The sequence below is a fragment of the Hordeum vulgare genome, chromosome 6H, assembly GCF_904849725.1.
Source record: "Hordeum vulgare subsp. vulgare chromosome 6H, MorexV3_pseudomolecules_assembly, whole genome shotgun sequence".
Classification (NCBI taxonomy): Eukaryota; Viridiplantae; Streptophyta; class Magnoliopsida; order Poales; family Poaceae; genus Hordeum; species Hordeum vulgare.
The window spans coordinates 5,610,677-5,622,673 of NC_058523.1; the positions used below are offsets into that span (position 1 = coordinate 5,610,677).

Genomic DNA, 11,997 nt, shown 5'->3' on the forward strand with positions numbered 1-11,997 from the left:
AAAAAAAAGAAACCGACACCCGCCAGTCATCTTTATGCAACGAGGTTGCATGTCAATCAATGAAACCAGTCTTTCGTAAGCGTACGAATAATGTCGGTCCGGGCCGCTTCAATCCGACAATACCGCTGAATCGAGAAAAGACTAAGGAGGGCAGCAAATCGAACATCACCATCCACAAAACCCTTTGTGTTCTACTCGATATTACATCTACGCATGAACCTAGCTCATGATGCCACTGTTGGGGAACGTCGCATGGGAAACAAAAAATTTCCTACGCGCACGAAGACCTATCATGGTGATGTCCATCTACGAGAGGAGATTTGGATCTACGTACCCTTGTAGATCGCACAACAGTAAGCGTTAAGAAACGCGGTTGATGTAGTGGAACGTCCTCACGTCCCTCGATCCGCCCCGCGAACCGCCCTACGATCCGTCCCACGAACCGTCCCGCGATCCGTCCCACGATCCGTTCCGATTTAGTGCCGAACGGACGGCACCTCCGCGTTCAGCACACGTACAGCTCGACGATGATCTCGACCTTCTTGATCCAGCAAGCAAGACGGAGAAGTAGATGAGTTCTCCGGCAGTGTGACGGCGCTCCGGTGGTGGTCAAGGATCTACTCCTGCAGGGCTCCGCCCGAGCTCCGCAGAAATACGATCTAGAGGTAAAACTATGGTGTCTAGATCTGAGTTGCACGTGGCAAAAAGTTGTCTCAAATCAGCCACGACGTGACCCTGATAAGCAGGTTTAAACTCTCCTATCTCTTTATCTGATCGATTCCTAGACGCACACGAATAGTTCGGTTACAACCAGACTCCTAACACAATGTGCTTAATCCTAACAAATTTTGCTGATTTGGTTCACAATTTTGTCAAACTTCAAGCATTTTTGAATTACAAATAACATGACCACTAACTGAAAGGAATGCCAAATACCTACTGCAGAGCAGTTCATGACATATGATGTAGCAAAACATGACCATGCCTTGTGTGCTTTCTCATAATGAGTATTTTTAGAGCAGTTCCTAAATATAAGTATTTTTAGACATTTCAATAGGGGAAGGAACAAAATGAGTGAATCTACACTCTAAATTACGTCTATATACATCCGTATGTAGTTTAATAGTGAAATCTCTAGAAAAACTTATATTTAGGAACGGAGGAAGTACTGAACATGGTTGATGGTAGTTAAAACTTTTTGTCCATGTACTCCGCCTTCACAAATATAAGATGTTTCAGCTTTTTCTGAATCGGATGTATATAGATATGTTTTAGTGTGTTTTGTTGGCTCAGACCACACCGTCGAGTACGTTACGACGACACGCGATGACCGACGGTATAGGCAAGAAATACGCACGTAGCAAAGCTAGCTTACTCCGGCGACTTGCGCACGTATGTATACTATAGGCAGGCAAGCACACAGGTGGATTGATTTTCACGTACACCACTACATGCACGTACGAATCAATCCAGCCGCCGTCTCGATCGATTGTTTTCTTGTCAAGAGTACACGCGAACACAATACGCCGAGTTATAGCAACAGGTGCTTGTCGCACCTGGAAACTTTATTGCTTGCTCACGATCTTTGTGTGATTACAGGGGGTCTACATGGGTATAAATATCAGCTAGGCTGCCTTAGTTCCTAAACCGAATCAGCCAAGAATACTACTCCTACAAGGATACTAACTGATGCACTAGTTGAATCCGTACACCTACATGTAGTCGGACTGGACGTTGGGTTTACTTCCAACAATCACCCCCTAAACATGATGTCCTCACTTCACAGCTTGGACGCCGATCCTTCTCCGCATCTCTGTAAACTTCTGTCGTCCCAAAGACTTGGTCAGGATATCTGCAAGCTGATCATTGGTGCAAACGTAGTTGACTTCAATCTTGCCTTCTTCCACGCACTGCCGTATGTAGTGATACCTTATATCTATGTGCTTAGTCCTGTCATGATGCACTGGATTCTTACACAGGGCAATCGCAGACTTGTTGTCAACATTGAGCACCACTCTTTCAGGTTCTTTATCTGTGAGGTCACCGAGTAGCCTTTCTAGCCACACACCTTGACCCGCTGCAGTTGCAGCTGCTATATACTCTGCTTCGCAGGATGATAATGCGACCACCTTCTGCTTTTGTGATAGCCAAGTTACTATGCTCCTGCCCAAGAAATATGCCAGACCCGAAGTACTTTTACGGTCATCCACATCTCCTGCCAGGTCGCTATCACTGTAGCCAAGTAGCTCCACCATCTCCTTCTTTTTCTCTCTCAAATAGACACAACCGAAGTTTGTTGTCCCTTCGATGTACCTGAGTATATGTTTGACAGCTGCCCAATGTTCAGTCGTGGGTGCTTCCATGAAGCGACTCACTATGCCAACGGAATAGGCCAAGTCCGGTCGTGTATTCACAAGATACCTTAGGCTTCCGACCACACTTCTATAATCCGTTGCATCAACCGCAGGGGCTTCACTCCTTTTGCTAAGTTTAAGCCGAGGCTCCATTGGAGCATAAGTTGGTTTGCAATCCTCCATGCTACAACTTTCAAGTATCTTCTTTGCATATGCCTCTTGACATATTGTGATCCCGTTCGGCTTTTGTTGTACCTCGATCCCGAGGTAGTATGCCAAGAGCCCTAGATCACTCATCTTGAATAGCTCCTTCATTTGTAGCTTGAATCTTGCAATCTCCTCTTCGTCTGCTCCAGTTATCAAGAGATTATCAACATAGATGCCCACTAAGAGACGATCCTTGCCTTTACCTCGCTTGTACATAGCATGCTCGAGTGGACTTTTCTCAAAACCAAGAGAAATCAATGTACGGTCAAGCTTGATGTTCCATGCCCGAGGAGCTTGATGTAGCCCGTACAATGCCTTGTGTAGCTTCAACACCTTGTGTTCTTCTCCTTCTTTGATGTACCCCGGTGGTTGCTTCACGTATACTTCTTCTTCCAACTCCCCGTTCAAAAATGCGGATTTTACATCCATGTGATGTAGCCTCCAAGATTCTTGAGCCGCGAGAGCTATAACTAGCCTCACCGATTCCATCCTTGTGACTGGAGCGAACACTTCCTCGAAGTCCACACCTTGCTCTTGCACGAATCCTTTAGCTACGAGCCGAGCTTTATGCTTGACCAAGTTTCCTTCAGCATCCTTCTTGACTTTGTACACCCACTTGAGCCCTATGGATTTGTGACCATTGGGAAGATCAGCGAGCTCCCATACTTTGTTGTCTCGTATTGATCCCAACTCTTCATCCATAGCACGACGCCAACACTCCTCAGTATTTGCTTCCTCAAATTTCGTCGGTTCCTCGACGCTAAGCAAACATTGTCGTCCTCTTCTTATAACTTTGACAGGATTAATAGTACGAAGTGCTTCCTCCGGATATAAATCCATCACCGGTCGAAGACGAACTGGTGTCGGCGGACGTTCCCTTGTCTCCTGTTCTGTCGAAGACGAGGAATTTTCATCTTGTGGAGTTGCCAAACTCCTGTTTTCTGGCGATTCAGGTTCTCTTCCAGGCGCAGCTCCCAGGCTGCTCCCCTGTGGTACGCAGTCACTTGGTCGAGCGCTTCGAGCATTGCTTGGTGTGTTGCACGAGCCATCGCATGCCTCGTCTGCCGCGTCCTGCTGCGTGCCTTCACGCGCCTCTATCCCTGCTTTATCTGGCGCATTCGGCTGCGCTCCGTTGGCCAGAGAATCACTCGGCGTCGTTGTAGTCTCCGGTTGATTATCGGCATGCTCGTATTCGTTGTAAACAACGTGAAAGATTTCATCAGAGATCGGGTATACCGGCTCGGTAGAGTTCCAATTCCATGACCTTGCTTCTTCAAAGACCACGTCACGAGTCACAACCACCTTATTGGTAGAGGGGTTGCACGCACGGTACGCCTTCGAGCCTGCTTCATAGCCAACCAATATCATTGGAGTACTCCGATCCGCCAACTTACTTGTATGCCCGGCCACCGTCTTCACATGCGCCACACACCCGAAAGTACGAAGATGATCAACCGCGGGCTTATGTCCGTACCATGCTTCGTACGGCGTCATCCCAACCACACTCTTGGTTGGAGCCCGGTTCAGCAAATAAACGGCAGTATTGACCGCCTCACCCCAAAACTTGCCCGGGACCCCTTTGCTCTTCATCATGCTTCGTGCCATCGCCACCACGGTTTGATTCCTCCGTTCCACAACACCGTTTTGCTGCGGTGAATATGGCGCCGTAAGATAACGCTTGATCCCATGTGCTTCGCAAAATTCTGTGAATTCACGAGACTTGAACTCACCCCCCCGATCGGTACGGAGGGCCTTCAGCTTGGCTTCGGATTCTACCTCGGCCGCCATCTTTACTTTTCTGAAGGCTTGCAAAGCTTGGTCCTTCGTCTTCAACAACACAATCCACATGTATCTGCTGAAGTCGTCGATGATGAGTAAGAAGTATTTGTTCCCAGCTGGGGTAGCCGGTGTAATGGGTCCGCACAAGTCTCCATGGACCAACTCAAGAGCTTTACTTGCTCTACAGTTTCCCTCTCTCGGGAACGAGGCCCGCCTTTGTTTCCCAACAAGGCAACCGTCGCACACTTGCTCAACATGATCAATGCACGGTAGGCCACGTACCATCTCCTTTTGTCCAAGTTGCCGAAGAGCCTGGAAATTTAGATGACCGTAGCGCGCGTGCCACTTCCATGCCGAGTCCTCCATGCTTGACAAGAGACATACTGGATCCACACGATCCAAGTTGAGGACGTAGAGTCTGTTTGGCGACCTCTGCACCTTCATGATCAGCATCCTCTGACGGTCATACCCCCATAGATAGCCATCTTCGAGCACAATCTTGCAACCACGCTCCTCGAGCTGGCCAAGACTTATGATGTTGCTCTTTAGCTTGGGAATATAGTACACATCTGTGAGTACCTTGTGACCGCCATTCTTCAGCTCAAACAGGACAGTACCTCGCCCTGTGATGTCAACGGTCCGCCCGTCACCGAACCGAACCGTGCCTCCAACCGAGAGATTTAGCTCAGAAAACTGGTCCTTGTCACCGGTCATGTGGTTGCTTGCTCCCGTGTCGAGGTACCACACGTGCCCCACCGTGTTCACCCTCTTCTTGTCATGAAGGTAAACCTTCTCTTCGTCGAGCGTGACAACCTCGGTAGCCGGTGCCTTCGGAGCTGGACCATCCTCGTCCATAAGCTCGCATACTTCGACCATGAGCATCATATCGCTATCATCGCCTCCCTTGGCCATGAGAGCTTTTTCCTTCGGTGGACTCTTGCAATCAGACTTGAAGTGACCGAGGATTCCACAATTGTGACACCTTACTTTTTTTATGTCAAATTTTCTCCTTGGTTTTCTAGCCTTTTCTTCCTGTCCAGCGAGGTCCTTTTTCGCCGGGCTTTGCTTCTCCTTTGCTTTACTACCGCTTGTGGATCCACCTTGCTTTCCTTTCGACAGGGCCATCCATTGCGCCATTGTAAGCATGAGATGCTCACTCTCCTTCGAATCGCCGAAGCTGAGACGAATTCTCTCGTCGTGGGCCTTGAACCTTCCGACGAGATCCTCGACCGTGAGAGTGTTCAGGTCAAGACATTGCTCGATTGATGTGACGATTTGGATGTAGCGTGCCGGCGCGGCGCGCAAAAATCGTCGGACGATCGCAACTTCTTCTAGAGTTGAACCATAGCCGCGTATGCCGTTGACGAGGGTCTTGAGACGGGAGGCAAACTGATCAACCGTCTCGCTTTCCTCCATCTTCAGGCACTCGTAGCTTCTCATGAGGGACTGAAGGTGTGCTTCCTTGACACGGTCATGACCCTGGTGCAGGATCTTGATGGTCTCCCATGCCTCCTTCGCCGTTTTCTTTCCGACGAGGTGTTGCAGCACATCCTTCGGCATGGCGGAGTAGATCGCCGTTAACGCCTGACGATCCGTCCGGTACTTTGCCGCGCCCTTCGCGTACTCGGCGCCGCCGGGATCGACAGCTTCCCAGAATTCCGCTCCCTCCATCGCGACCTCCATGTTCATCGCCCATAGTGCGTAGTCCTCTCGATCCAGCCGGGAGAATTGCGACCCCCCAACCATCGGCATCGGTGCTCTAGCTCCCGCCACAACGATCTCCTTGCCTGGGGTTGACATGATCCTTCGATTGCTTTCCGAAGATCACGTCAATAAACCAAGCTCTAGATACCAATTGTTGGCTCAGACCACACCGTCGAGTACGTTACGACGACACGCGATGACCGACGGTATAGGCAGGAAATACGCACGTAGCAAAGCTAGCTTACTCCGGCGACTTGCGCACGTATGTATACTATAGGCAGGCAAGCACACAGGTGGATTGATTTTCACGTACACCACTACATGCACGTACGAATCAATCCAGCCGCCGTCTCGATCGATTGTTTTCTTGTCAAGAGTACACGCGAACACAATACGCCGAGTTATAGCAACAGGTGCTTGTCGCACCTGGAAACTTTATTGCTTGCTCACGATCTTTGTGTGATTACAGGGGGTCTACATGGGTATAAATATCAGCTAGGCTGCCTTAGTTCCTAAACCGAATCAGCCAAGAATACTACTCCTACAAGGATACTAACTGATGCACTAGTTGAATCCGTACACCTACATGTAGTCGGACTGGACGTTGGGTTTACTTCCAACATGTTTGTTCACTCATTTCAGTCCGTATGTAGACCACATTGAAATATCCAAAATATCTTGTATTTTTAAACAGACGGAGTATCATTTATGGAGAGTTCTATTTATACTGTCTGCAGGGGTTCATCCTGCAATTTCATTGTGCAGAGACACATCATCCACAACAATGTCATCACCACCGTCCGCGTCAGTTGGTGCCACAAGATGAAGCACCACCAATCAAAGTCATTCCCGAAGCCGGTCAAACAACCAAGATCTGCGTCCAAACAGAGGGGCCCCTCCCCGATCAACGGCATCTCCCCTTACATCAGTATCTTGCACACGCCGCTCCCCACGCTTTGTGGTAAGTACATCATATCATCCCCTGGGTACATTGCTTGATGTTTATTATTATTATTATTTACTCCACGAGCACATCAAAATAGTATCCATGTTGTTGTATTTACATAAATTTGCCAGACTTCATGGATTCAGAACTGCAAATAACCTGACGCCTTTTTTGTGCTACTTATTTCCTTTTTTGGGGGAGATTTTTTTTTTCATTTTCGGTGCTAAGACGTAAGTTATTGGTTCGAATCTGATCGTCTTCTGAGTCTTCCTCTAGAGTTCCATATTCGTCCCCACTAACTGAAAGGGATGCCAAGCACCTACTGCAGAGCATGCAGTTCATGACACCCTGATGTAGTATGGCCATGCATGTCTCAAGTGTGCTTACTCACAATGAGTAATAAGTATGCGGAAGTTTAAATAAACTATTATTGGCAAATTATACAGTAGTTTTAATATGTTATAAGAAAACCATTTTCATGTACCGAAAGGTTCAATCTTCTACCGTGCAAATACTGCGTCTACATTACCTCGTGATGAATACAGCACTTAACCTTGCATCTTCTACGAAGCATGTACATGGGATATACTTGCAACCACCAGTATGGAAAAGTAATCTGATGCTTTTCTCCATTTGTCCCATCATGAAGTTGGGACTACAAGGATTGAATATATTATATATTCCACATATGAAGCATGCACACGGCAAGCGGGAATATATCTGCTAGCTTTTATTTAACTGTGCTTTGAGCAAAGTGTATGTTCCTTCCTTGTTGGAGTAACCCAGACATCTTTCTTTGCCTGATATACACCCCTTGGCATGAAAATAGAAGGCCTCCAGTTGTTCTTCCACTCTGACTGATCCCATTTTCTAGTCATATGTTGCCTTCTACAGATTTCTAGGGCCAGGTATTACAATCCTCATATGTTAATCCATATTTACACCTTTGTTTATTGTTGTATTTTTATATGTCTCGGATCTTTTCTGTAAAAGCATTTTAGGAATAGTGTATGTTGATTGCTTTGCTATGCCACCAGTTTTATAGGAATTTCACCTTTTCCCACTCGTTCGTGTAGCAGCTAGGCAGTTCCCTGTCGTGCATACAAACGACTATGTAACTTTTTACAGCTATCTATTTTGCAGTTGCATTTCTTGGCTTTTTGGTGCACGTATGACTCTTAATTCCTATGATCTAAGGAGACTCTTGTTTGTTGCCTATTCCTAGGGACTGATGAGAAAAATATATATTAGAGTACTCGGATACTGGCCGACCATGAATTCCTAGAGATACAAGGTATGTGTCTATACAGTTGGTCCATCCTAGGGCAACTACAATGAATCCCCAAAACCCATCCCCAAAAGTTAACTCCAGAAAATACCTCAGTATTGGGCATAAAAATATATTTGCTATTTATATCATCCAATTGCATATGTAAACCTCATTTCAACTTCATTCCGACAGCATGTTTGGTCAAACATTGTTGTTTCAAACGCAAATATTTGGGATGGGGATTGCTAATTTTCACGAGCACAACGTCCGATGGCCTGCTAGCGATCGCTGTCTCATAAGTTTTGTCCTGCTTCGCTGGGCATAATCTTTTTTTATGCATGCAGTAGTAAACCGGTCCAAAAGAGAAGAGAAGATAGATGGCAGCCAATGCATCAACAGCAGCTAGTTCATCGGGAGGAGAAGTGGCGCCACGGCCACCACAAATAGACAAACGGCTCCTGAATGCAGCCACATCTGGTGATTCCACGTCAATGCAGGCCTTGGCTTCACAGAATCCAGGCATTCTTCTCGGAACAACTCTTACAGGAAACACCTGCCTTCACATAGCCTCCACCTATGGCCACCAAGGATTCTGCATGGATGTGGTGGCACTAGAGAACCTTCTCCTCACCGTGGAAAACTTGGATGGGGAGACGCCACTTCTCGCCGCTGTTGCAAGTGGTCGTGCCCGAGTGGCTTCCATCTTACTCAGATGCTACCAAGCACGGCAGTTGAGTGCTGCAATCTTGTGGCAAGACAAGGAGGGATGCAACGCGCTGCACCATGCCATTCACAGCGGCCACAGGGAGCTTGCGCTGGAGCTGATAGAAGCAGAGCCCGCGCTGTCGAAACATGTGAACAAACATGGCGAGTCAACCATGTTCATCGCGGCACTGAGAAATTTTACACATGTCTTCGAGAAACTCCTGAATATTCCAGAGTCTAGTCACGCTGGACGGCACAGCGAAAATGCTTTACACGCTGTGGTAAGAAACGGAGACGAAGGTGAGTGACATCCATAGAGTACAAATTACAATAATAATACTATGTAGTATTCACATCAAACCGGCCCCAAGATATAAAATTTAGGACCCTGTATAGGGTAGTTGATGTTATGATTCCTCAACATTTTACATCCATCAGTTTACATCATGGCAAAGACTATCATGCATATGCATGGTCCCTTGGCTGTTCTTAACAGCCTTCATTAATTAATTTATGCCCCTTGGTTTTGTACTTTTCAGATGGCGCTAGAAAAATTATGGGAAAACGACCTGAATTGGCCAGAGCAGCTGATGACCTGCAGGGTAGCACACCAGCAACAGTGGCTGTACTTTATAACAAGACCAAGGTGCTACGAGTATTGCTAGAACATGATTGTTCATTAGGGTATGTGATAACCAGAAAGGGTAATCCCCTCCTTGTGTGTGCCGCATCTCGAGGTCATGTTCATGTTGCTGGAGAGCTTCTGAGACATTGTCCGGATGCTAGTTATCAGCGAGCAAGTGATAATTATACATGGCTTCATGAAGCTGTACGGTTTGATCATGCAGAGTTCGTTGAATTTATCATGAGAAGACCACAGCTTAGCAAACTCGTTAACATGCGAGACCACATCGGAAAAACTGCTCTACATCTTGCAGTCCAGAAGTGCAATCCCAGAATAGTTGCTTCTTTACTGTCTCACGAGTGTATAGATGCAACAGTGCTTGACAACAGTAATACTGCAGCAACTTGGAAACTGACCACCTTCACGCAGAATGCCAAGACTTTAAACTGGGTATGTACGTATGTTTATAAATAATATCGTGCATATGGACGGTGTTAATTACAAATAAGACGGAGTATATTGTAACTCTCCCCTCTAATATGCGAGCAAAATAATGACAGAGTCATCTATTTTAATGCTGCACATACAACTTCTTTTAGACGATGCAGCACAAAAGTCGACTGCTATTAGCTTGCACAAACAAACATTAAGGGCCATTTTTATGCCTTTTAAATTTGCAGCAATTGATTTTTATTTTCAAGTCTACTAACCGTTTGTCAAGTAGATAAGTAGAATCACTGGCCTGTTATTTATATATGTGACACTTCGCTTTCCAAATACTCTTAAATTCATCGATATACATATACTTAACTGTAATTAAATATCTACTTTTCAGGCCAGTGATTCTATTTATATATCCTGAAAATTGGAAAATGCTCCCAAAAAATACATAATAGTGTATTTTTCAAGCCGGACCAGGACGGTTTTGGTGGGGCTTATTTAAATTGTTGCCCGAGGAATGCCAGCCTAATGAGGAACCGCAGTGCCAATAAGACGGGAGTGAGGCGTAAGCTTGGCTGCTGTGACAAATAACTATGGCCGGGTTGGCTGAAAACAAACACGAGGTTCGTGTTTCTACGTGCCATGTGTACCATGGATCAATCTGTAATATAACGGTTCTATATAGGTTTGACAGTAGCATGGTATGGACTACTCTAAGTGAGAGTTCCCCAAATGAGTTGAGGGGAAGTAGGTGACAAATATTTTGAGTTCACGGATTTTTACATTTTTTTAATATATTTTCTAGATATTATTTCAATATATGAATTATTGCAGTCACTAGCTAGCTTATTCAGTATCCTAACATGCCCCTCCGCTTTGATTGTTTCATCTTTTTGACTGGAAACGGTAGAAGATACTCCTACATAATATTTTATATTATTTATTTAAAAAGGATTATTTACAAGATACGTACACAGGGAGGTCCCAAAACAAATTTACATTAAGGTAATGATTTCATGATGAATTTAAAAGAAAATGACTATAGTTTTTTGCAACACATTTTGAACTAAATAAACTACTATGGATAACACTATTAACTTTTTATACAGCAAGATTTGTATGTATCTTATACCTTTGTATTCATGTAGAATGAAGTGGCCATGCTTATGTCGAAAGCTAATCCACAAGACGCTGCTATTCTTCATAATCTTCACGTGCAAACCAAGCGACAGATGACAGACGCATCAAGGAAGGAAGCAAAATCACTAACTAAAACATACACAACCAATACTTCATTAGTGGCGATCCTCACTGTGACAATCACCTTCGCCGCTGCCTTCACCTTGCCTGGAGGATACAACAACAATGCTGGGAGCGAGGGACTTCCCATCATGTCTAAGAAGTTTGCATTTCAGGCATTCTTGATCTCTGACGTCTTAGCAATGTGCTCCTCATTTGCCGTGGCCTTCATATGCATCGTAGCAAGGTGGGGGGATTACGAGTTCTTGATCTATTACGTATCACTTACTAAGAAGCTCATGTGGTTTGCATACGTGGCAACAACTACGGCCTTTTCAACTGGTTTATACACGGTGCTTGCTCCACGCGTCCACTGGCTGGCTATTGCAATTTGCGTTATGGTGGCTTTGTTGCCTATTCTGACGAAGCTGCTAGGTGAATGGCCTGCCTTGAGGCTCAGATTTAAGCTGGGTAAAACTTTCAATTCCAATCTTCTTAGCATGGTTTGACCTCATCAATTTGTCTTATGGTTATGCTTTCTGATAGTGAGTTTGTAATTTATATGTAATAAACATTGTTTGGCCGGCTACTTGTCCTGTATTGTTAACTCATTGGGACAAAATATTGTACTACCATTCATGTATTAGTTTCAAACTTGGGGCCCAAGTATCGCTAGTAGAAAAAGGGTCTTTCGGCCGGTTCAAACGAAAACGGGACCAATGCCAGT

The 11,997-nt window shown here is 45.6% G+C and overlaps 1 protein-coding gene across 1 annotated transcript; it reads left to right on the forward strand.

Annotated features, from left to right (window-relative positions):
• Positions 1-8,637: 8,637 nt before the first annotated feature.
• LOC123404846 (ankyrin repeat-containing protein At2g01680-like) lies at positions 8,638-11,779 on the forward strand. The gene is made up of 3 exons (XM_045098793.1): positions 8,638-9,265; positions 9,505-10,040; positions 11,180-11,779. Exons 1-3 carry the CDS (start codon positions 8,638-8,640, stop codon positions 11,777-11,779), a joined length of 1,764 nt encoding a protein of 587 aa, XP_044954728.1.
• Positions 11,780-11,997: the final 218 nt, after the last annotated feature.

What these genes read in the sequence shown, in the direction of transcription:
- LOC123404846 (XM_045098793.1), top strand. Translation starts at nt 8,638, where the DNA reads ATGGCAGCCAATGCATCAACAGCAGCTAGTTCATCGGGAGGAGAAGTG. An exon ending in GGTAAGAAACGGAGACGAAG is followed by an intron (nt 9,266 to 9,504) that starts GTGAGTGACATC and finishes TGTACTTTTCAG; the next exon opens with ATGGCGCTAGAAAAATTATG. An exon ending in ATGCCAAGACTTTAAACTGG is followed by an intron (nt 10,041 to 11,179) that starts GTATGTACGTAT and finishes GTATTCATGTAG; the next exon opens with AATGAAGTGGCCATGCTTAT.